The sequence below is a fragment of the Bubalus bubalis genome, chromosome 11, assembly GCF_019923935.1.
Source record: "Bubalus bubalis isolate 160015118507 breed Murrah chromosome 11, NDDB_SH_1, whole genome shotgun sequence".
Classification (NCBI taxonomy): domain Eukaryota; kingdom Metazoa; phylum Chordata; class Mammalia; order Artiodactyla; family Bovidae; genus Bubalus; species Bubalus bubalis.
The window spans coordinates 30,531,140-30,554,314 of record NC_059167.1 but is presented as its reverse complement, the minus strand read 5'-3'; the positions used below and the strand labels follow the sequence as shown (position 1 = coordinate 30,554,314).

Below are 23,175 nucleotides of genomic sequence, written 5' to 3'. Positions count from 1 at the left end.
TTTTTGTGTTTCTAAACATGTGGATGCTGGAACAATTTAGAAAGAAAAACACTACATATTTCCTTATTTCAGTCACGTTAAAAGCAGCGGCAGAAAGCATAATTCTGAGAACTCCTGGCCCTAACACTGTGCAAATAATTTCACAATATGCAAATGATTTAGCAGCAATATAGTCATAGTTCCTAACAAATATTTCTCTGATTATAGGATACATTCTTAGAAGTGATGGGCTTGAACTCCCACTTTTTCTATCCATTTCTGTCTATGCACTGCTTACATTCAAATATTTACTTTGCAAATAAATGTAATATTAGTATATGTATTTTCCAAAAGTAAGTATTATGTGGGACATATACAATCCTGCAGGCACAAGGCAGAGTATATGTATATAACAGAGCTTTTTGAAAAATTTCTAAACATGCGTCTTTGCCTTCTACCTTTACCTCAAGTAATTAGTGAGTGTAATATAGGGAGGTTTTTGCAAAAAAAAAAAAAAACCTACTGAACACATCCTGAACATGTATGGTGATTGACTACAAACTGATCAATTTCCCCAAGCCAAAAACTTAAATATGTACTATTTTTAGCAGTCTAGAATACTTTTGAAGAAAATGAAAATGCTGGAGGAAAATACAGAGTTAAAGAATTGTACACAAAATGCTTCTTTAGGTGAGGCACTACCACATGCATGCTCCACCTACACTCTAGGTTTTAAACCTACCTTTGCTGGGGTTCTTCCTCCTATCAGTAGTTCTGGGTCTCTGGTTCTACCACTGAGTGTGTCAGTCGGAGGGGGGCGGTGTCCCAACAAAACCCCCGAAATTCTCTCTCATATTCTCTCTCTCATATTCTTTCTATCATAGTCTCTCCTCTCTCTCATTGACCCATGCAAATTTCAGAAATGCACTTAGCTTTCAATAATACCTGAATGAGAAAGTCCTTGAAATCAGAGAAGGATGTGCGGCATGTCAAAATGAACTATTCATCCCTTGTGATCATTAGAGAGTGTCACAAGAGAAGAAATGTACCCAAGAGAGTCCTGCAAAATTCCAACTCTGGGAATTGCATTCTATCTAAAGACTCTCCGTCATTTCAGCAGCCCATTCATTTACTTAAATAATATTTATCAGGTGCTATTATGTCCAGCACTGTGTTAACATCAGCAAGGCATTAAATCTTTTAAGTACTTTCTTATTCTACACTTATGTTGACACGTTTAGGTGGGGCCTTAAATTCTCTACTCAGCTAAATGCTCTAGTTCCCTTCTAAGTAATTTGTCATTTTCAGGCACGTTTAAGTGGGCTTTATTTTTCATCAATATAACTCTACCATACATGATGGCATCTCCACAAGTGTTCAAATTATGAACAACAGAGATGACATTTTCCAAGCACTGTAAATTTAAATATCATTCCAGAATTAAATTACTGAGGTTAAACTTCTAGATTCTAGACTCAGACCTTCAAGAAATAAGACTCAGCTTTGACTACACCCAAAGGCTAATCAAACTTTAGGTTGACTTGTGCTTCTTTCAATGTTTCACAAAAGGTGCTACAGCTGCTACTGCTAAGTCACTTCAGTCGTGTCTGACTCTGTGCGACCCCATAGATGGCAGCCCACCAGGCTCTGCCCTCCCTGGGATTCTCCAGGCAAGAACACTGGAGTGGGTTGCCATTTCCTTCTTCAGTGCATGAAAGTGAAAAGTGAAAGTGAAGTCGCTCAGTCATGTCTGACTCTTCGCGACCCCATGGACTGCAGCCCACCAGGCTCCTCCGTCCATGGGATTTTCCAGGCAAGAGTACTGGAGTGGGTTGCCATTGCCTTCTCCTTCACAAAAGGTGGAAATAGTCATAATATGCCCTCACTGAAAACTCTAGCATCATGGGAATTTTCCCAGGCAGCTTTGTGAACGTCTAAGGAGTCTCCAAACTTATTATAATATAGCTACTAGTCATTGTCTTTAGTGCCAAGCCACTTCACATTTAATACTTCAGCTCATTGAAGCATCATGGTACTCCTGCTATGTATCATGTTTCCTGTTTTCCCTGATGAGGCTCGGCCAAGTGAGATAACTTGCCCATAGTCACACAAGTCGCAAGTGTGTGCAAGTGATGGATCTGTGACAATGCATTATTCTGCTTCCCAGGTCAGTTTGCCCTGTAACGAGCTTCTGCGTTTAAAAGAGTAAAAGAAAATAACTTTCTTAGTCCCCATGAAGGCTGGGGAGAGAGATGAGAGCTGATGATGATGTCTGGGAAAGATTTATGAATTTACGGAGAGAAAAAAACTGAAAATGCTGTACAGAACAAAGCAGTAACAGCTGTCAGGGCTAAGGAGTAAAACTCGCCTTGAGGGGGCCTAGCGTTTACTTCCTCCTACCAACCCAGAGGCTGCGCGGGCACCGGCACGCTGATTGACAGGACAGTACGACCCAAGGACGGTTGGCCGCGTGGGGGTCGGAGCGTCAACGTCTCAGCTCCCCTTGCTCCCCCGCCCCTCCCCGCCCCCCACGCCTTCCTCCCGGCCACTGGCTGGGAGCTTCTCTACCAGTGCGGGCGAGGCCGGAGGCAGATGGATGCTGCTGACTGATGGGGGCGGCCGAGCGCGAGGGCGCTGAGTGAGGCCCGCGCGGCGTCCCTCCCAGCCTTCAGGGTCCCGGCAGCTCAGTCTGCGCCCGCCCGGGGGCGGATGAGAAGGTCCACCTCCGCCCGAGAGCAGGCGCGGGGTCCCAGAGCCTCCGCCCAGGCCGGCGTGGTCGCAAAGGTGGGGCTCGGGCCTGCGCTGCGGCCCGCAGGGGACTCTAGGCCCTGGTGCAGAGGCCGCGCAAATAGCAGGGATCTATCTGCTCAGGGCTTAAGGCCGCAGGGTTTCCTTCCCACTTCAGGTTGACCCTAAAGACAGATGTAGGGGGCGACAGCTGTCCATACGGTCTGGAGTCTCAGGGAGCTTGGGACGCCGCGTGGAAGCCGGCCCCCAGGGGCGCCCGGGCCTCTGGCGCCCAGCTCTCTCCCGGCTCTGCACTCCTCCAGTCCTGCTTCAGAAAGCCTGCCAGCCGCGGCCTCGGCCCGCTCCCTTCTCCTCCCCCTCGCCCCGCGTCGGGCTCCGCTTTCCCTCCATCAACTCTAGGCCGAATTCAATCCGAGAAGGCTCCTTTGAGCTTTTGTGTTTGCTGGGGGAGATGTGGGCGCAGGAGGGATCGCGTTACAACTTTCATTTCCTGAAATGTTTGAGGGAACATCCAGAGTTTTTATCCCCCCATCAGGCCGGGCGATGGGTTCGGGTTTCAGGCCTTGTCACTCAGCTGTCACCAAACAAACGAAGCTCTCAGAGCCCTGGAGAGGGAGAGCTACCTGCTATTCATGACCCCTGGAGCAGGTGATCGCTCATGGGAAAAACAGGTAGAATTAATCATACGGCTGTTCTCTGTTTCCTCTCTTTTTTGGCAGACCTGCCCACAGTGTGAAACCTGTCAGAAAACAAATTAACTCTTTCTTGTCCCCCAAGGGAACGAAAAACACATTTTCGGAAAGCTCACCACACACATTCACACCACATGACAAGAATGACATTTGGAGGGAACATCTTTATATCTGCTCCACTTGGCAGTTTCTTAGTTCGTGAGGTTCCCATCTTAGTGGGACTTGGAACCTAGGAACCAAGGGAGAAGGGGCATCTTCGGGTCACCTGGTCCTATCTACTGAAAGGAATCCCAAATGTAATCTCCAAACTTAGGTAGATCTGGATATCTTCCTGCCTGGGTGTCAGTGGAGTTGGGATCCTAATAAAAGGAAAATCTGTACTCTGACATGAGTTTCTAAGAAATTTCTGTAAATGGGTGTTTCCCCTCCCCCAGATTCTTCCCTAAATCAACCTTGTTGAGCATCCATACTGGGCTCTGTACTGGACAATCAGAATGATTTCAAATTTTCCCTCATTCATTTCCTTAGTTGAGTTTGCTGAACAAAAGCACAAAGCAAACTGGTGTTCTTTGCTGTGAGGATACTGTTTACCTGCTATTCATTCAATATTATAAACACGTTTTAAATTACACCTTTATTTTTTATTTTGTAATACATTTGTCTTATATCTCTGTCCCCACACTAGGAAATTTTTAAAAAAGAAGGAAAGAGGAAGTGCACACAGATTTGCTTCTAAGATATATTAATATTGGAAATTTTAACCAAGACAGCTTGGGAGTCTTAAATCAGGATGATTTGTAAAAACAGAAATATGGTAAGGGGACTCCATTGTCATTCTGCCTTTTAGTCTTTCCATAAAAGTTGTTTTTTTTTTTTTGAGAAATCAGGAGATATACTGTGTGTAAAAATAATCCTCCTGGCCTTCTTTATGAAGATTTTGTCTGTTTATTTTGAAAACAGCCATTGGTTCCAGATTCCCAGAACTGATTTTCTTAGATTAGCTATTTGTACTCAGAGGTAGAGCCCTGAGCAATATTATTCTTCAATTAAAATAAAGAACTTGACTTTAGGAGGAAGCAAGTTATGTTTATATAGCATCAGCAATGCATAGAAAATATTCACCACATATCTGAAGACAGACAAGGCTTCAATTGTTTAAATGTTCTTACTTCATAGATACTAAGGCATGCTGTCCTATCTTAATTTTTTAAGCTGTTACTTACTTTCATATTCATGGCATCCCAGGTACAGAGCTAATGCTCCTTCATTAACTACCTCCTTGATTTTGACATAAAATTTCCTTTTGCATGGTATGGAAGATTATGCCACCTCACCTTCAAAATGTGCATTTTCTCTCTAAGCTCTGTAAATTGCTGCTCCTCTCCACCAACCACACCAGTCCCCACCACTAATACACATACACAAAGCTGCAAAAATTAACGGGAATGTTGTGCTGCATACTGATGTTTATAGTTTTAAAATAATATCTGTTTGAGAGCCAACTAAAAATGTCATAGCTATATAGGTTTGATTTGTTTTTTTTTGTTTGTTTTTGTTTTTTCACAGTCCCATTGCCTTTCCCTGGTATTTAGATCATTTGGATAACTGGCAACCCAGATTAGAACTGAAGTGCTGTGCTGCAAGGCAGTTAAAGCCATGCCTTAAGGGAGTGAAGGAGAGGAGCTGAATTTGTTAAAATACTTAATAGGTTAAAAACACCTAGAAAGTTGGTTTTACAGGCTTGCTGGTTGGAAGCCAGGGATGCCAACTGACCAGCTCTATGAAATGTTAAAGAACATTTCAAAGTTTTTTTTTTTTAATCTTAAAAAATATGAAGTCTAGGGCCATTTTTTTTCCATTAAGATGCCAAATGCATATCAGCTCAGCTCCTGAACCACCACCTCATCAATAAACTATGTATCTGTTATAAATAAGTCATGGCATTTTAGAAGTTATAATCAATTTAAAATCTTATTCTAAAATAAATTATATAGCAAATTAAAATAAATTTGCTTTGAGTTAATCTATCAGTGCTTCTATTTGGATCTGCCTATGTCAGTTCCATAAAAGATTTATCTTCTAAGTTAGGGAGGATAGCAAGGGCAGGGGACCAGATGGAGAGAGCTGGTATACATTTCCATGTCTCCATCCTTCTTTCTAATTATCTGTCTTTTTAATGACAACCACTAATGGCAGTGAAGGGAGAGCAGCCAATATCTCCTAGTAGTATTTTAATTACAGTTGGGTAGCTATTTCAGATACACTTAGGTATGTGTTAAATCTGAAGTTAACTCTTTTCTCTTTCAAAGATAAGGTTGGGTTGCGTTTTTTAGTTTTTTTAATTAGTTTTTCTTTCTGCATTCTCCTGTTGGATGGGGTTGGGGGGAGACGAGTGGGATTTTAAGAATATTTTAATGTTATGCAAAGGAAAACAATTAGTGGGCACTTTTGCAAAAGGGGAGGGGGGAGACTCCCAGGTAGTGAAGCAATATAGGAGAGCAGACCTTAAGGAGTTTGTGCTCTGCATGCTGAGAAGTGGGGTCTCAGCTGTCCATTAACAAGTTAAGAGAAGCTGAAACTCAGATGGGAAAGAGTCAGGCATACACCCGCGCCTCAAGCAGTCTCTTTCTCTTTGTTTTTAAATGCTACTGCAGTGTTGTTCCTCACTGTCTGAAAGGACCACAGCGCCTAAAACACTGATTGCCATCCTCAGTGGGAGAACAGGTTTCCAATTTCATCAGCTGGAACGAAGTTGTGTGTGTATACTCAGTTTAAAACACTAGAGAAAATGTGGCCTTCCAGAGTAGCAGTTTTTCTGGGTAGAGGACAAGACAACAATTCCCCCATGATTTTGACTTCTCTGTCCTGGCCGATTTAACCCATGTCTTCAGAGGACATCTTCCAGGTGTACTATCGGATTCAATCAGACTAGAGAGTAAGGGGAGGCAAGATCACTATGACCTTGAGGGGGCTCACAAGTCCCCACCTAAGACCATACCTGAGTGCTAAGAGACTGAGCCCTCGGGTACCCTTGTGCGAACTGCTCCTGTGGACTAAGTGGGCACAGACACTGGTTCTGCTGGCTTCGGGGTGGCTGGAGGAGGTAGCCTGGGAGAGTTTTTAGTCTACTGGGAAAAACCAGAGAAGAAGAAATAGTATAGAGGGAGCACGTGGGCCATCAGCCAATTTCCTCACCTTAACCCTGACCCACCTGTTCCTGTCGACGCCACCTACCCCACTAAAGAAGGGCAGAGTGTGCGCCGCGATGGCCCAGTCCGAAACACGCTGCGGGCCTTGGCCTGCGCCTCCTTCCTGGGGCCCCAGCGATGCGCGTGGGGAAAAGGCCTCTGCTCACCCCAGGGCCTCGGGCCAGGGGGGGAAACGCCTGACGAGGCCCGGCTGGTCGATGAAGCCAAGCTGCCTCCCGGTCGTGCCCGAGAACCTAGAAACCCGGACCGCTCTCCTCCGCCATCGAAGGGGCGCCCTCTGTGACTGGCACCCCTCCGCCGAACGCGCGGGGGATGAGCCCAGGCCCGTGAGCCAAAACCCAGGCCTCAGGAAGCAAAAGACACGGGCCATACGTGACGCGGGGAGGGCGGCGGGACCTAGGCCGCCTCCCGACCAGGCCCAGGGGCTTGAGCACAGCCGCCTTGGCGTCTGAGACCCAAGGACGCTACACCTGCCGCCCCGCCCGGGAGCCGTGAGCGGCCACGACCGCTTCCTCCTGCCACCACCTGGCCTGGTCCAACCCTTTCAGGAGTGCTTTCCGTGCCGCTCGGGGGTCTCGCCAGGAATTTAGCTCCTTGACTCAAAAGAGGGAGACCCGACGAAGGGTTAGGATGTGGCTCCGGGGTGCCTAAGGCCACGGCAGCCGCGTTGTCCTACGAAGCTCAGGCCGCGGCACCTCCTTGCAGCCTCTCCTCTCAGGGGCTCCGAGGGCCGCGCCACCAGGCCCCGCTCCTGGAGCTGCGCTGTGATGCGACTCCCTCCCGGAATGTGGATGTGAGCGATCCTCGGTGCGGAGGTGAGGGGACCCCGCCCGGGTCTGGGGGCGGAGAGCAGCAGCGCCTCGATTCCCAGTGCCTCGGGAGGGCAGAGGAGCAGGAGCAGCCTCCGGAGTCTGCGGGGTGGCAGGAAAAACTCCCCCAGCTTCCTGCAGCCTGAGACGCGCGGAACGGAAACCTCTGGCTCTCTAACCTGGAGTACTGCCTGCAGACTTGAGCGAAGACCTCCAGGCGGCGGAGGGAAAAGGAGTGAAGCCCTTTCGGCCGCAGCTGCAGGAGCGGCGGCGGCGGCGGCGGTGAGGCAGAGGAACAGCCGCTCCGTGCGCGGTCAGTGCCAGGGGCCCGACCGGCCCTCAGGGTGCGGAGGACAGCGGCGGGACAAGGGTTACTGCTCAGCAAACTCAGTTCGCCCATAAGTGCCAGTGCCGCTGCCTCTTCCTGGAAGCCTCCACTTCATCTCTGGGTCAAGACTGAGCTGTCTTTGCCTGGAGGATAGTTCCCGGCCCCAGCGGCGTCCGGTTCCCAGCCCGCATCTCGTGGGGTTTGGGGGCTCTTGAGTCCCTGTCTGCTAAGCCAAAATTCAGAAACCGCTGGCCAAGCCCTTTGGCCTCTCGAGTATTTAAAGCAGCTTCGTTCTCAGCCAAGAGGTCAAGGAGAAGAGGCAACTGGGACCCTAAGTATCCTGTGTTCAGATTTAAAACTCCAAAATTTGAAAATCGCCCCAGTATATTATTACTTTATTTTACTCGGTAAAATTCTGTAAGGTTTCGTCCTAAAAACTATCTAGAAATCATTATTACTTTTGGCTCTCCTTACGAAATCTGTAAAGGAGAAATCAGAAAGTGGCTTTTGATTCAGTTAAACGGAGAAGATGAGAAGGTAAATTGGAGGTCCCTTGACAGCTGGTCCTTGAAGATTTCCTCGAGGAAAAAAAAGAAATATGGTTAGTTCCCCCCCCCCCCCCCCCCAGTGATTGCTCTAAAATGATTGCCAAGAAAACTCAAGGCAACATCCAGCTTTCTCACCTCCTCCTGCTTGTCCCCAGTTTAGCCAGACCGAGAGGAGGATGGTGAGGGAGGCACATTGTGCAATTTCTTATTAAACACATCTGGAATATGTGCACTCTGGATCGAATGCCAGGGATTTTACAAAGAGTTTATGGCTGTGACAGAAAATTGTCCTTTTAACGAGTTTACAAGCAGTAATCACAGGGGCTTTTACAGGACCGGCCGGCCCGCTCTGCTCCTCGCCAGATCTGCAGACATTTCCAAGATTCACCAACCAAGGCAGCAGGAAGTGGGCCGAGGCACCCAGGGAGATAGAACTTCCCCGAGTCTAAAATTATACTCAACAGAGCTGGAAGAGTGGGGGGTAGTCATCGGAGTAGGAAGAGAGGGCTTGTAAGAAATTAAAGTAATTGGCCCTTCCTATTTTCCAGGGAGATTTCCGCGGTGTCCTTTGAAGCCTGTCAGGGTCATTGAAAGCTATCTTTGTGCTGGGTGTTTGTTTTGGGCAGTGAATGTGAAGAATGCGAGGAGATCCCCTGTGAGAGCCCCTCCTGCAGAGGGTGGCATTTCTCCATGGCCCAAGACGTGGAGAATAAACACCCTAGTGACTTAAATAAACACCAACTTAATGATCCAAAACACTAACAAGGGAGATTGGGACTCTGAGCTCCCAATGCAAAGGATGGTCTCTGAGCGGCTGTGTGAACATCTGTCCATCACTGAGGGGAAAAATGACTTTATAAGTAAAAGTGACTACAGTTAAGTACAGTGACCCTTTCTCCCTGGAACTCAATCAAAGCCATTGGGCATTAAAAAAATAAGAAGAAGAAGGCCTTAATACCCCTACCCCCACTTCTAGATCAGGACAGGAAAGATAGGAAAGAGTAAGAAAGAAATGAACATATTAATGGTGACACAGATGGAGAAAAATCAAAATTATGAAACTGTCATGTCATAAAATAAATAGACTTCCTCTGGGGAGCAATATTTTACAAAGCACAAGCAAGCCAATCCTGTTATCCTGAGTAGAATTTTAATAAATAATGCCATTTGTTTCACTAATTTTAAAAGCTAAATACAAGGTACATCATTTTTGCCCCAGGCAAAAATAATATGGAGCCTACATGATTACTGGGATTGTTTCTGGACACCATCCGGCAGCACTGCAAAGAGTTCCTGTCCTGTTGGTCTGCTTTCTGTTTGTACAGATTAATTCACAATGTTGCTATCCTTGTAGGAGTTCCCTTTTTTTCTCCAAGCAGATAAATTATTTTACTTTCACAGTCTTGTCATAAATTTGTTAATAATACAAAAGAGCTAACGTACGAATTCTGTGGAGAAAAGCTAGTGGTAAACAAAACTGCATATCTAAAGTAACAAAAAATAAATAAATACACCAAATTTGAATTCGCTCTTTTTCTGTCACATAATTAACTCAGTCACCATTCTTGGTTCAGGGGATGGCCAACGTACCCTGCAATTCATAACCACCATTAAGTAATAAAGAAAAAAAAAACTTATTCGTTAAAAAAGGGGGGAGCCCAAAGACAGCAGTACACAACTCACCTTTCAGAAACAGAATCAGTACTCCTGGTGTTCTACTAAGTTTTAATTTAGACTGGTTTAGGTACAATAGAAAAGAAACCTGCAAACACATGCTGTTTTAGTAACAAATACCAGGTAGCCAGATTTGTTACGTATTGTTGCAAGCTAGAAACTAGGAAAAGGAGAAACCCTTAACAGGAGTAGGATACAGATATGAGAGCTTCAAGGGCATGAGAAGTAATGGCATTCAGGAAAGTGTTTTTTCCACATTGGTACATTTTTTAAAGTTTGCCATAAAAAAAAAAACCCAAGAAAACAAACAACAACCAAAAACCCCTACTAAATTTGACAAAAATAGTTGTATTACTAATGGTCACTTCTATTTCTAACTGCCTCACATAGAGAGCGTTAAGACATTTAGGCACTTGTTTTTTTCCCCCTAATACTGTTCTTTCCTTTTAATCTACATAAAATTACTTAACACTAAATATGAAAAATGTAAACTTAATTTTCCCCATCAAAAAAGGTATAAGATCATATTTTTCCTATTCACCTTAAGAATGCAACCAGTTCCTCTCAGGCTGGAGGATCTTTTCACTGTTTTAACTTCCCTCTCTCTCTCATTTTCATTTCCTTTTCCGCTTCTCAAAACATTTTCCATAAATAAATTAAGATGAAATAATTAAAATCCAGTTGATCTGTAATTCCATTCACTGAAAAAAAAAAGAAAAAGAAAAGAAAAAAGAAGCCTACTGAAGCAGGAACATGGGTTGCCCAGAACCAAGGCTGGGTAACTGGATGTTTTTGTTTGTTTGGGTTTTTTTTTCCCCCTGATCTCCACACTGGGAGGGGAAATGTAGAAGTGGAAAGAGTCGGAGAGAAGAGGGCACTACGTTTGAGATCACTGTTGGTTTTGATTTTTAAAAAGATATTTGTGAAAGTCCACCATTCCTTTATGCGCAAAGAACCCCAGAAACAAGCTGCAAAAAATGTTCCTGATGTCTATTTACAAGTGTCCCTAGTTGCTGCTTCGAGGCCCCAGTCCCTCCCTTCTTAGGACCCCAAGTCCACCAAACTGGAGGTGAGGGGGCCCAGCAGGGAGTCCTGGAGCTGATGCTGGTGGGCTTGCAGGCTGTGCGCTGACTGTGAGGCTGTTAAACCCGGGAGAGAATAGTTGGAGCTCCTGGCGTGGCCCATGTTGCCCTGCAGCAGAAGGACGGAGTTCTGGTCTGGACTCTGGGGAGGTGAGAACTCTTCTTCTGAGCTGGACATGAGTGGCTTGCCCCCTTCCAGAGGAGAGAGTTGATTCTGCTTGTTGGAGGAGGAGTTATTGTTTTCGGTATTCTCCCTAAGAAACAGAGGACAACACCATATGGTTAAAAAAAAAAAAAAAAAAAGTGTGAGATGGAGGGAGGGGAGCTGGAAGAAGGAAAGGGCCATTGTGCAATCAGTCACTGACCCAAATGGAGTTCTGCCCTCTCACCCACCCCACAGAGTCCTGGGGGAAAGAGAGGAGGCCTAAGAGACTTGAGAAAGGTGATGCTGGGTCCTTTCCTCTTCCAGAGTTTAGAAAGCCAAATCAGCAGGGCTTATTTGAAATGCACAAAAAATTATTTTTAAATTTTTGTTCTAACAGTTATTATTAAATACCTATCAAGAAGTACCACATTTAGAAGTAAGGAAATTTGAAAATCTTCCAACAAATGGTTGTTGGTGATGAAGAAAATGACGGGGGGTGGGGTCGAACAGCGCCCAGTGCACAGATGTTTGGTGGTGAATCAAGTCAATTGTCCTGTTCCCATCTGAGGAAACAATTAACCGTCGAGTTTCCCTGCCCCTGCCTGGAGGTTGTGGTTTCAGAGGCACAGGACAGGTCATGGGAAGTGGTGTCCAGAGCGGCCCAGTGACCTGAGTAAACACAGGGAGCGCAGCCAGTCTCTCCGATTTCATCAGGGAGTGGGCCCTCTGGCCTGGCTTAAAGGACAGGCCGTTTTGTAACAGACGTCTAAACGGAACTGTACCGTCCCTGGCCCGGTGTTATTCGCTCAGTCCTCAGTGCCTCACGTGCTCTTTCAAACTCCCTGCGGACACCCACACCGGCGCACACTTTCCCGGCAGGGGAACTTCAAGACCAGGCACAGCCTGAGCGGGTGTGATGTACCGGGGTGTCAGCCTGGGCGCTCGGTGCTGCTAAACTGCAAGGTCTCCCAGCCCTCGCGCTTCTGCCTTCAGAATGCCCCCCACCCCGGAGTTGCCTGTCTGTCCAACTCTCCCCATCTCGCAGTCTCTCTCTCCCAAAATGCCCATCTCAGCTGAATTTCTCCAGACTCTTGCTTCCCAGAGGGAAACAAGGCGGCGACTTCTTCGGCCTCCAGGCTCCGAAGCGAACAAAAGAAACTCGGCCGACTTGGGCGTTCAGGTTTCCCCGAAACTGCTCGGCTTCCCGGAGCGCTCTCCCAGCCGCCGCCGCCTTCCCGAAGCTCTTCCGAATCTCGGTCGGAAACTCTACAGCAAAAGAGTGGAGCCGGGCCAGGTGGCCAGGGGTGTTCGTGTGAGGAGAGCGGAGGCAGAGACAGGTTGAAAAAAATGTTGTCTTCTGTGTTCTGGGGTGAGAGAAGTCTGAGATTGGAAACCCATTCCTCGCCCGGGTGAGCGGCGCGGACAGCGGGCCGGACCCGCCGCGGCGCCCGGCCAAGCGCCAGGGAGCCGACGAAGAGAATCAGTTCTGGACTTGAGGCGCCGGGGAGTCAACGCAGCGCCAACCCTCCCAAAGCGCTCTCTTCTGTGGACTTCTTTCGAAAGACTCCTCCCTTTGTGCAGCTAGTGCGAATGGAAGTGACCTCTCACCCAAAAGACTGCCAGGAAAGCGCGACTGAAGGACCGGGCGCGAGTGGAAACTGAGCAGAAGTTTCAGGACAGCTTCACCCTTCCGGGGTGCGAGAAGAGAGAGGTTCGAGATCTCAGCCCCCACTGAACCCCTTCCCCCGCGATACCAATCAACGTTTCCCTTCTGCTTGATCTAAAAACTCACTCTCCACCCGCCACTCCTCTCCCCCTAGCCAGCCAAGAAAACATGAAAAAGAAACCTAGCGCCAACGTTTCCCGACACTCACATCCCAGGAAATCCACGCGCGGACACTCAAATCAGATGAACACCGCCCTCCACCCTCCCCCCATCCCTAGCGAGCGATCTCAGAGTTCATGAACTTTCGCCGCAGTGCAGCCGAGGCCGGGGCGCCGCCCCGCGGAGGGGCTCCGGCCAGCGGGGTGATCGAGGTGGTTGGTGCCTGCGGGGGTGAAAAGGGGCGGAGGGGAAAGGAAGGCTTCGCAGGGTAGCCCGATCTGCGGGAATGATGCCGCGTACCTTTCCTTGGCCTCGGCGGCCCGGTCTCTTTGCCTCCGGTTCTTAAACCAGTTGCTGACCTGGGTGGTGGTGAGACCCGTGGCCTCGGCCAGCTCCCGCTTCTCACGCGGCGAGGGGTAAGGGTTATGCGCGTACCACTCCCGCAGCACGCCCCGCGACTTCTCCTTGAAGCAGTAGCTGGTCTCCTCGCCGTCCCAGATGGTTCGTGGCAAAGGGAATTTTCGGCGCACCCGATATTTGCCCACCGCGCCCAGGGGCCGGCCGCGTAACTTCTCGGCTTCCACGTAGTGAGCCTTCAGCCACAGTTGCTGCAGCTTGGGGTGATTGTGAGGCGAGAACTGGTGACTCTCCAAGATCTTGTAGAGCTCGCGGAAGTTGCCGCGGTGGAAGGCGACCACGGCCTTGGCCTTGAGCACGCTTTCATTCTTGTGCAGGTGGTCGCAGGCGGGCAGCGACCACAGGAACCTGCCCAGGCGCTCCAGGTTCCCGCCTTGCTGCAGAACCTCGCACACGCACGCCACTTGCTCCTGTGTGAAGCCGAACGATGGCAGCATCGACATGGCTGGGGCCTGCCGGGGCGCACTACCCGGGCGCACGCGGCAGGGAGCAAAGCCGAAAAAACAGGGGGAGGCAGCCGCAGGGAGGGGGGCGCGGCAGCTCCTAACCCCCTCCCTAGGCTGTGCAAAGGCGTAAAAGCGAGTCAAGACTTGAAGACGGGCGGCCGAGTAAGTGGAGAAGGAGTAGAGCGCGCGCTGGAAAAGGAACGGCCGGCTCTCTCCGCAGCTTTTCGGGCCTCGCTGGCTCCTGCCTCCGGCCGGGTGGATGCTGCTCGTTGCCGGGGAACTTGGTTTCTGTTCTCCCTGCAGCTGCCTTAAAGCGCGCAGCGTTCTCGGCGCGCTGATTGGCTGCGGGCGGCGCCTATCCGGGGCTGGCCAGCCCGCGCGCCGCCGGGCCGGGCTGCGAGGCCGCGCCGCCCCGCGCGGGGAGGGCGAGGCTGTACAGCGAGGGATAGGGAGTGGTGGGAGGAGAGGGACCGCGAGTGGTGAGAAGCGAAGCGGGGAGGAGGGAGGGAGCGGTGCTTCCCGGGGACGGGGGGCGGTGGGAGTGGGTGAGCGCGTCAGGACCTTGCAACGTGAGCCCCCTCTGCTGTGTCACCTAAGGGCAGCCGCGCACATCTTTGCACAAATCAATGGCTCCAGACCTTCTAATTCCCCTCCTCTCCCTCCGTACCTCTGTCCCTGTCCTTTGCAGACTTGCCATTTCCCGGTGAGCTCATATTTAATTACCTTAATGTTGGAATGAATAAGTAATGGATTGATGAATAGCTTATGGAACGCGATAAATAATACAAGCGTAGACCAGTCCTCTGGGCTGCAGCCCCTGCAAGAATGGCTTCTCTCCTGGCTGACTTCAGCTCCAGGAGCCAAACCTAATTTCCTCCCCTCTTCTCTCCTGCCCCCATCGCCCTACAAAGCGCACAAATTATCCCAGCTGTATAGCGCTTCCCTCATTCTCAAAAGGCCACGACTATTTGGGACCAAGAGAAGAATTGTGTAGAGCATAGTTGCTGAGCAAATAGAGATTCCAAGAGTTCATTTGCGATTCGGAATTTTAATGATCTGTGGTTTAAGTCGGCAGGCAGGCTTCTGGACTCGGTTTCCCTATCTGTGCGGTTGCCACCTCTGCTACTGAGGAATGCTGAGAAGCTTTACTTGCTATTAGCAAAAATGCTTTGGGAACATCCCACGAAAGGCGCTGGATGGGGTGTAAATTAAATAAAACTGTGTCCGGCTCCAATAGCCGTCCGGTTGTAACATAATATTGCCCTGTTCTGAAAGGGACACTGCCCTCAAAGCGAGGACGACCGCGGCTCCAACAAGATTAAAGAGGGATGTGTGTGTGTGCATGTGTGTGCCTGTGTGTGTGTGTGTGTGTAGATTGCAATGCTGGCCTATTTTACTGCCAGGGATTGAGAGATGTCTTGCAATTTCAGCCCCATCATCTGTTACTTTGTGTATGTGTGGAGAATGCTTAGTAAAACTACACAAACAAATGGAGCTGTAATTATCGTAAGCCTCATTTGCACACCTTGTCCCAAAGCAATTATTAAAAAGATTTTGAAAACAATTAGCATCTCTAAATAGAGATAATCTATTGTCAGTAGCAGAGACTGGCAGGAGATAAGAACAATGCGTGGAGATAAGGGGAGCCAAAGGGTGGAAGAAGAGTGACTTTATGACTATACTTATCTCTGATTAGATAAGTTCAAAACAGAATTTTAAGTACACTTCAAAATTGCTTTTGATTTAAGTGCGTCTTTTTAGTCAATGCGGAACAAACCCTAGGTTCTTTAAATTTGCTTGTTTTTAAATATGTTTTGGTTCCATCAGCAAGAGTACAGCATCACAGAACCATTTACATATTGAGACGTAAGTGGGAATGGAAGGAGAAGCACTGTGTGGGTTTCCCCTTGTATTATTTAGATGGTTTTAGAACCATGTACCCATTCCAATGCACCCTGCAATGTACATCTTAAAGTCGTGAAGGGTTTCCACACCCCACCCCACCCCCATCTGTCTCTTGGGAGACTGAGTAGACACGAAGCTGCTTCTCCACTGAACTCCCAAACAAAGCTTTTTGCATCTTTGAAACCTTTCCCTTCAGTATTCCAGGCAATTAGAACTTGGAAGCAAATGCTGATATTTCATTATGTTTGGGATTATCTTTAAATGCATTTAATGGGTGCATATTATTTCAAGAGAACCCCTACCACATGGTGTGCCGAATGACTTACTTTCTAAACTGGAAACCTGGCAAAGCAGAGCCCAAGCCCATGTGTCTGGTAATTTTCCCTCATGGTCTTATTTTAGTGCTCATGATGTTTCAGATGAAGTCTTGAAGAGCTGCAGTGTCCTGCCAGAAGGAATGTCTCTGCTTGGAACAGTCATTATTGACATGGCAGCTGTGTGCGGACTGGAACGGAGGTTTAAACTCGGCTCTAAAAAATCAGTTAATACCCTAAAGTCTGGAGCAAGTGCGCAGAATTACAATGTGTGTGTGTGTGTGTGTGTGTCTGTGTTGGGGAGGGGAACAGGGGGAGTCTGTAAATATAACCACGTCTCTTAAAAGACAAAGGGTAAGTTGAATATGGGATGTACTTTGTAATTAACAATTTTGTATAAGGAAATGAGGCACAGCTTGGACAAATAAGGGCAGGTATAGATTTACAGGGAGCAGAGAGACGACAATTAGACACCCACCACCTTCCCCGCCCCCAACCCCCCACCCCCGGCTTCCTCCAGACCTCCCTGCCCACTTCTTTTCATCTCTCTTCAAAAGGAATCAAGACGCACTAGACGGTGGCGACAACTGGGAAGACGACTGTGCGGATGCGGCGACTGCGGGTACCGGGGTTGATAAGAAGTGCTGCTCGTCCTTGGAGGCCGTGCCCTGGCCGCCAGCCTTTCTCTCCTAGTGTTCAGTCCAGTAGATCGCACGATTAGAAAGGAAATGTGCTATTCGCTTTGTACCAACGAGCCTACCTGCTATTTCGATCTCTCGGTTAGGGAAACCAATTTTTATAAATGTTAATTATTGGCTCGGATATACAAGGTTTCCTAAAATGGAACCTTTCACTGCAAACCACTAAAAGAGGTAAAATGACATGAATTTACAAACCACATAAACCAAATGATCCATTTTAAATCGCACACAGAAAGGTTTGAGTTGTTCTAGTAACTTAAAACCTTTTGCTGTCAATGCAAATCACAAGAAAACAGAGATTCGTCGGAGATTTAAAGGCAACGAGCAGCACGGGCTGCTGCCCTCGCCGCTTCGTGGGTCCCCAGGGTAACACAGCTAGAAAGGGGCTCCCAACGCCAGGTTTCTGCTCTTCTGTGCCTCCCCCGTGCACGTAACCGCCGGGTGCACACAACTGGTCTGTGGAAAGGTCGATGCGGAGGCATCAGTTGGTGTTAGGATTTCTGGGTCGGGTTAAAACAAGGCCTTGTGTCCTCTGGCTGAGACCCACTTATTTCCCTTCTGGCTTGGAGCGAGCTGCTTGGAGGCTCCTGGCCCGCTTTCTTGGAATTCTTTTGCCATCAAGAACGACAGCGAGGATTCTACTCTACCTACAGATATTTGGGAGGGAAGGGCTTTGGAAGGTGTTTCATCAATAAATTAGCGTCGTCGCTCTGGGGCAGTGAGGATCCCAAATCCTGGCTGAAGTGACAACGTTCATCTTTTTCCTTTACTTGGTCGGAAACTCCAGGTGCCCTCGACCCCTCCGGATGCCGGGCTCCGAGGGTGGCGCGGCGCCGGAGCAGCCTCCCACCTGCCTCCTGGGGGACGCTGCTCCCCGCGAGCTCTGGATGGGCCGAGGGCTCAGGCGGGGCGATATGCGGACCCGAAAGAGAGAAATCCAAAACCAGTCCATTAGTAAATGAGTTTTGTGTTGTCAAGGTTCTTTCCCATCCACTTGCTGTTCTGAAAAATAGATCACGTTTCGTTATCTTTAGTGGGAATCTGCAACGTGACACCGGATCCGCGCGGCCCCCGCCTCTCCCTCCCTTCTTTCCAGCCTCGCTTGGCTGGGCCAAGGGGAGCCGGACGGCCTCCTTGGCTTATTTCTGAACAATGAAGATTTGTCTGTTCCCCTAATATATTTATGTATGTATGGAGGGAGGGCGTTTTCTCCTTGAAGCGGGAAGCGCGCGACCAGAGCCTCCCGCTTCCTTGGTGCGAAAACGCAGCGCCAGCCCAAGACGCCGGGAGACTGCCGTTCCCCGCCTACACCTGGACAAACAGAGCCGGCAGCGAGCCCGGCTTGCTGCTAAAAACCCTGCCGCCCCGCCCGGCTTCTGAAAATACAGTCTCCACATTGTCCCGGGGTCGGGGAAGGGAGAGAGGAAAGAGAAAAACAGGCAGAGACACACCGCCGCGAGGGAACTCACAGTGAATGGGGACCGTGCTGGAGTTGGTGTGCGTGTGTTTGGGGAAGTTATCCTCTCTCTCCGTGTGTGTCTCCAGGTTTGGTCTCTCTGTCTCTTTTTACCTCATCCTCTCTTTCAGCCTGAAAGAGGAAGCTCATTCATTCTCTGTGTGAACCTCTGATTCCTTCATTCTCTCTTTTATTGTTTCTTATCTCCATCTCACCCTTTGTCCCTTTCGTTCCTTCATTGTCTCATTCTTCGCCGTTTCTCTCTCACACTCTTTCTGTCCAACACCCTGCCCCCTTCACACACACACCCTCTCCTCTCTCTCTGGATCCATTTCTCTTTTGCTTTCTTCTTTTTCTCTCTCGTTCCTCTCCCTTCCTCAAAGCTCTTGACGCCTGTGCCTGCTTCCCCAGGACCAGGCGCTGTGAGGTCTCCCAGACCATGATGTGCTGATATGCTGCACCCAGGCAGCGCCTGGTGAATAGACTCTGAAGTCCTGGCAGGGGCATCTGGTTCAGTTGGTGGGGACCCCTCACACGGAGTAGTGGTATAGTCAACAGGTGGGGGCGCCCATGAAGGACTGAAGAAGGTAAGTTGGCCACCTGGGGGGAAATGGCAGATTTAAGCTGAGCTCTGAGAAGGCATAGGCCCAGAGACTTGCCAACCACCAGATTTGAGTCAGAAGACACCACTCAACATTAGATGCCAAGTACCCTTCTGGAAAGTGAAGGAGAGTGTTGTGAGAATCTGTTCTTAAGAGCCTAAGACGTTCTTGCCTCCTTTGCTTTATTAACATTACCTCAGGGCAAGAGTCCTTATCTTCCATTGAGTTTCCAATCAACTTTTTTTTTTGTCAACTAATGTACATCCTGAATACTGCATCTGTCTAAGCTAAGAAGAATTTCCTTTTGGGAGGTGAAAGCCTGCAGTTACTCCTGTTCAGAGGAAAGTGCTAGTGATGGTAATGCAGGGTGACACTAAATAAACAGTTAGGGTGGACTGGAAAGATGGAGTTAATTATCCAGTGAGCTGAGTTTCAGCCCAGACCATCAGGGGCTGATTTGTTTTGGCTCATGGTCCAAGGAAGGAGACAAACCACTCTCTTCTCTACATCTCTTAGGGATCCTGATCGGTCTTGTCTCAAACAAAACAAAAATCACTACCCAGGTATCACTGTTTCAATTAAAATTTAGTGTATTACTCCTCTGCAGACTCTACAAAAATGTCCACTCCATTGCCCTATATCCCTTGAGAGAAGACCCCAAATGACTCACAAATAGATTCCCTAAATCTTTTTGTAGAGACCCATTGGTAGGAAGTGCACATCCAGCTCTCCTCCCCATCTCTTCACTTACATTTTTACAACAGGATTATAAAACTACGTGTTTATAAAAACTGAGATCTTAGTTTGGTTTTCACGATGATTCCCCGCCCCCCCCCCAAAAAAATCAGGCTTCGTGAAATTTTAGACGCAATTAGATTTATTGTTTTCGTGATTCACTGACTATCCGGTTTCCTCAGGTAAGCCGGCACTTACATATAAATACTAGTAACTTAAAACTTCTCCCTCCCCACTTTGCTCTTCCCTCCCTGCCTTTGCCCACCTCCCCTCCCTGCCACATTCTGATATTAATAATCCCCGGCTGCCCCTCTTTCCGGGTCATTACGGTACTGCTGGTCTCTAATCAATCCTAATGCGATGGCAATTGGAGTCCCTGATGACTGCGGCTCGGGTTTCTTGTAATGGCTCTACCACATTTTCCTGGACCTCCTTCTTTAACCTGAGATGCCAGGGGGACGAGTCCCTTCTCGGCTGCTGATTACTTCAAGATGTGGGGGCTGGTTTGCGCAGAAAGAGAAAGAGACACGCGCACAGCGTGGCTACCACTGCAGGCTGGGCGGCTGGGGCGTGTAAGGCGTCTGCGCGCTGGGAGCCGGCACCCGAACGCCTTTCGCTACTCTGTTTTCTCCCCATTTTCCAGGCCCAAAGTCACCCTGGTGGACCGAGATGAAGATTCTTATAGGTTTTCTGTATTTGTCCCCCCCCCCCCCGCCCCCCTGGTGCGGAGACGCCTCGTGGCCTCTGGGCCTCTCCAGTTCTCGCAGGTTCCCACCCTACAGCGTGCGCCAGGACTCCCCGGCCAGGCCTGCCTCTCGCTCAGGAGTGAACGCCTCGCTCTGGTTCTTCTTTCCTTGTGGCTGTCTTCTCCCAGCCATTCTCCCAATTCTACTCAATTTTAGAGTAGTTGTCCTGAAGTGGAACTGGATTCTTCCTCATCTCTCCCTCTGACCCTTGACCTCTCTTCTCTTCTTTATCCCAGCAATGCCTGAAGCTCCCAACGCCTTCCTGACCCAAAGCCGAGGCCAGAAGCTTGGTCCTGTCTTGTCGGGATTTGACCCCATCTCTCACGACCCATGAAGGAGACCATCGCTCGGTATCTTAAGCTCTAGGGATAAAGGCCCAACACTTCTTTCCGGTTGGTGCCCTTGGGAAGAGCGGTTGGTGCCGGTTCAAGAGCGGGAACTTGCGCCGTACCTCCCTCTCCCTGGCGGTGTCTTCTAGCTTGCCTCCCTACCCCTATCCAGGCCCGGCAGAAAAGCGATCAGCACGTTCGCGGCATCTGTATTCTTCCATTTCTCAGCCCAAAGCCATTTAGCGTAACCCGAGCCCAGGATAATTGCCACGTTTCTGCCGCGATGCTTTAAAAAACAAGATAATGCTTCTGAATTGCGGAAGAAAGTGCTGTGGACAAATTGGGCGCTGAGCTGCCGAGAAGGTTCGCTTTGTTAGGGCCGGCCGGTGGTTTGTGACTAGATTAGTTCATTTCTGGGAGCCGCCTGCGCTCTGCAGCGGGGTGAGCCTGAGGCGAACGGCCCATGGGGTTCCCGGGGGCCACGAACTGTGGGGAGGGCTAAGGGAGCACTTCAGGCCTCTATGTCGGTGCAAATCTACGCCGTGGAAGATGTTTTTGCATTCCCATACAGAGTACATTGTTGGGTTCTTAAGGATCCAGACTGTCGCGGACAGAGAAGCTTGATTGCCTCTGCTCCCGAATGGGCCGCGCGCATCTGTCTGAAGCCCCAGTCCTCTGAGCCGCAGAGAAGGAAATGCTGGGTGGAGGGTTCCCACTCACGCATGCCCTTCCGCGCCTCTCGCCCACTGGGGCTGCGCTTGGATTTTGCAACCATTTCCATCACCGCTGCTGTACTTGGCGCAGCCCTGCTGGAAATCGGCAGGGTGAGGCTTTCAGGCAGCCGGGGGGCCGCGAGGGGCGCTTTCAGGGCTGGGAACAAGGCTGTGGGAGCTTTCCTTACCTCAGGTTCACCCGCCACCCCCACCCATCCCCCCGCGTGCAGGCCCGCGTCCCCGTTTCGCCGGCCCATCCCGGGTCCCCGGTAGGCTTCTCCGCCAGGTGTGCGCCGGCGCCCGGGAGACCTTGCCGCGCAGCCTACTCGCAGCCCCGCCCGCGGTGCCCAGTGTGGGGGAGCTGGACTAACCCCCGCCCCGCCGCCAGGAACCCCTCCCCGGGGCCACGCTCGAGCTATCGGGCGCTGCGTCTGCGCTGGGGACGGCTCCGCCCAGTTCTGCAGCCAGGGGTCCGGCGTTCCGGCCAGACCAGTGGTCCGAACGTGAGAAGACTTAGGGCTCCGCCGCTCTCTCGGGCTGTTTCCCGAAGTGGTTCTGGGAGCCTAGAGGCATAGGGGCTTAAGGAAGGAAGGGACAGGGCCGAGGAGGGCGGGAGCGAGAAGGAGGCGAGGGCAGGTCAGCGGAACTGGGATGGGGCGCAGCCCAGCGGCGGGCACGGCCGGAGGAGAGAGAGGGCGCTGTCTTCCTGGCAAAGGATCCCTGGCCTGGCCGGCAGGAACCGAAACAAACAAAAAAAAGAAGAAGAAAAAAGAAAGAAAGAAAGCACAGGAAAGAAAATCTGCCTGGTCGAGCCCGGGGCGGGGGAGGGGGGGAGGTGAGGGATGCACTGTGGAGAGGGCCAAGGGTGGCCGAGCGGATTCTCAGCCCACAGCCCAGCAACCACTTCTGCTGCTGCGGCCTTGCTAGCGCCGCGTGGCCCCGAGCGAGACTCTTCTTTGGCCCTAAAGGGCCCCCCATAGTTGGCTTCCCTCCCTCGCTTTCTCCTCTGGAAAACTGGAGGCGTCGGTATAAGGTCTGCGACGCTTCACTGGCGATTGAGGTGCCGCGATGTGGCCAAGGCAAGCAAGGGGGTGGGAGAGAACCCGGATCTCCTTTGCCTGAGCGGAGCCGACTTTTCAGTTTTTTTGTTTTGTTTTTTTTTCAATTTTCAGGAGCCCGCGGAAGAAAACCGCAACGCCAACCAGGCCTTCACGTCGAAGCGCCGCAGCAAATGGCCTCACCTGGTTTGGCTGCGTCTTGCCGAGGAACAAGGAGGAGGTGGAAGGCCCTCTTTCTTTCATTGACTGGCCTGGGCGCACACTCTGGAAACCAAAGGGTCCCAAGGATAATTACTGTCAGACATTCCCCCACTCAAACCCAGGAAACTTAATTTACACTACTTCAGGAGACATTCCTGTATCATCTACAAAGGATGTGTTGTCTTTCCATGCGCATAACAAACCAGTTGAAGCAAAACAAAAGGATCTCAAACTTACCTATCTTCAGTCTTGAAAGGTCCCTCTGTGTTAATGGATGTAATTAAAAGCCTTCTAGGTTTGCTGATAGATACTAGAACCGATCATCTCCTCACATGTCCGCCATCGGAGAGTCCCAAGCTCCAGTCTCCACATGAATTTCCGGACTCTTCCATAGCCCTTCCGGTAGAATCCAGGTGGCCCCATAGTTCTGCCTTTAGCAGGAGAGGTATTTCCTAGGAGTAACTGGGTGGGCTGCAATCCGCCTGCCTCTTCACGTTGAGAAACGCTTCTCTT

General features: G+C 49.8%; 1 protein-coding gene and 1 long non-coding RNA gene across 3 annotated transcripts; both read right to left on the bottom strand.

Annotated features, from left to right (window-relative positions):
• Positions 1-9,449: 9,449 nt before the first annotated feature.
• SIX1 (SIX homeobox 1) lies at positions 9,450-14,176 on the bottom strand. Its single transcript, XM_025295415.3, has 2 exons — positions 13,340-14,176; positions 9,450-11,323 (listed from the first exon to the last, which is right to left on the bottom strand). Exons 1-2 carry the CDS (start codon positions 13,897-13,899, stop codon positions 11,029-11,031), a joined length of 855 nt encoding a protein of 284 aa, XP_025151200.1. The 5' UTR covers positions 13,900-14,176; the 3' UTR covers positions 9,450-11,028.
• Positions 14,177-17,595: 3,419 nt separating this feature from the next.
• LOC123328012 lies at positions 17,596-23,037 on the bottom strand. 2 transcript variants are annotated; one of them, XR_006542710.2, is made up of 4 exons: positions 22,900-23,037; positions 22,645-22,725; positions 18,292-18,410; positions 17,596-17,824 (listed from the first exon to the last, which is right to left on the bottom strand). It is a non-coding gene; the product is annotated as an uncharacterized LOC123328012 (long non-coding RNA). The 2 variants fall into 2 exon arrangements; XR_006542709.2 differs by lacking the exon at positions 18,292-18,410.
• Between the last annotated feature and the right edge of the window lie 138 nt (positions 23,038-23,175).

Bases quoted from the DNA above. Each gene is read 5' to 3' on its own strand.
- SIX1 (XM_025295415.3), bottom strand. From the start codon at position 13,899: ATGTCGATGCTGCCATCGTTCGGCTTCACACAGGAGCAAGTGGCGTGC. The intron at 11,324-13,339 runs GTACGCGGCATC...TCTGTTTCTTAG, and splicing joins GCCGCCGAGGCCAAGGAAAG to GGAGAATACCGAAAACAATA.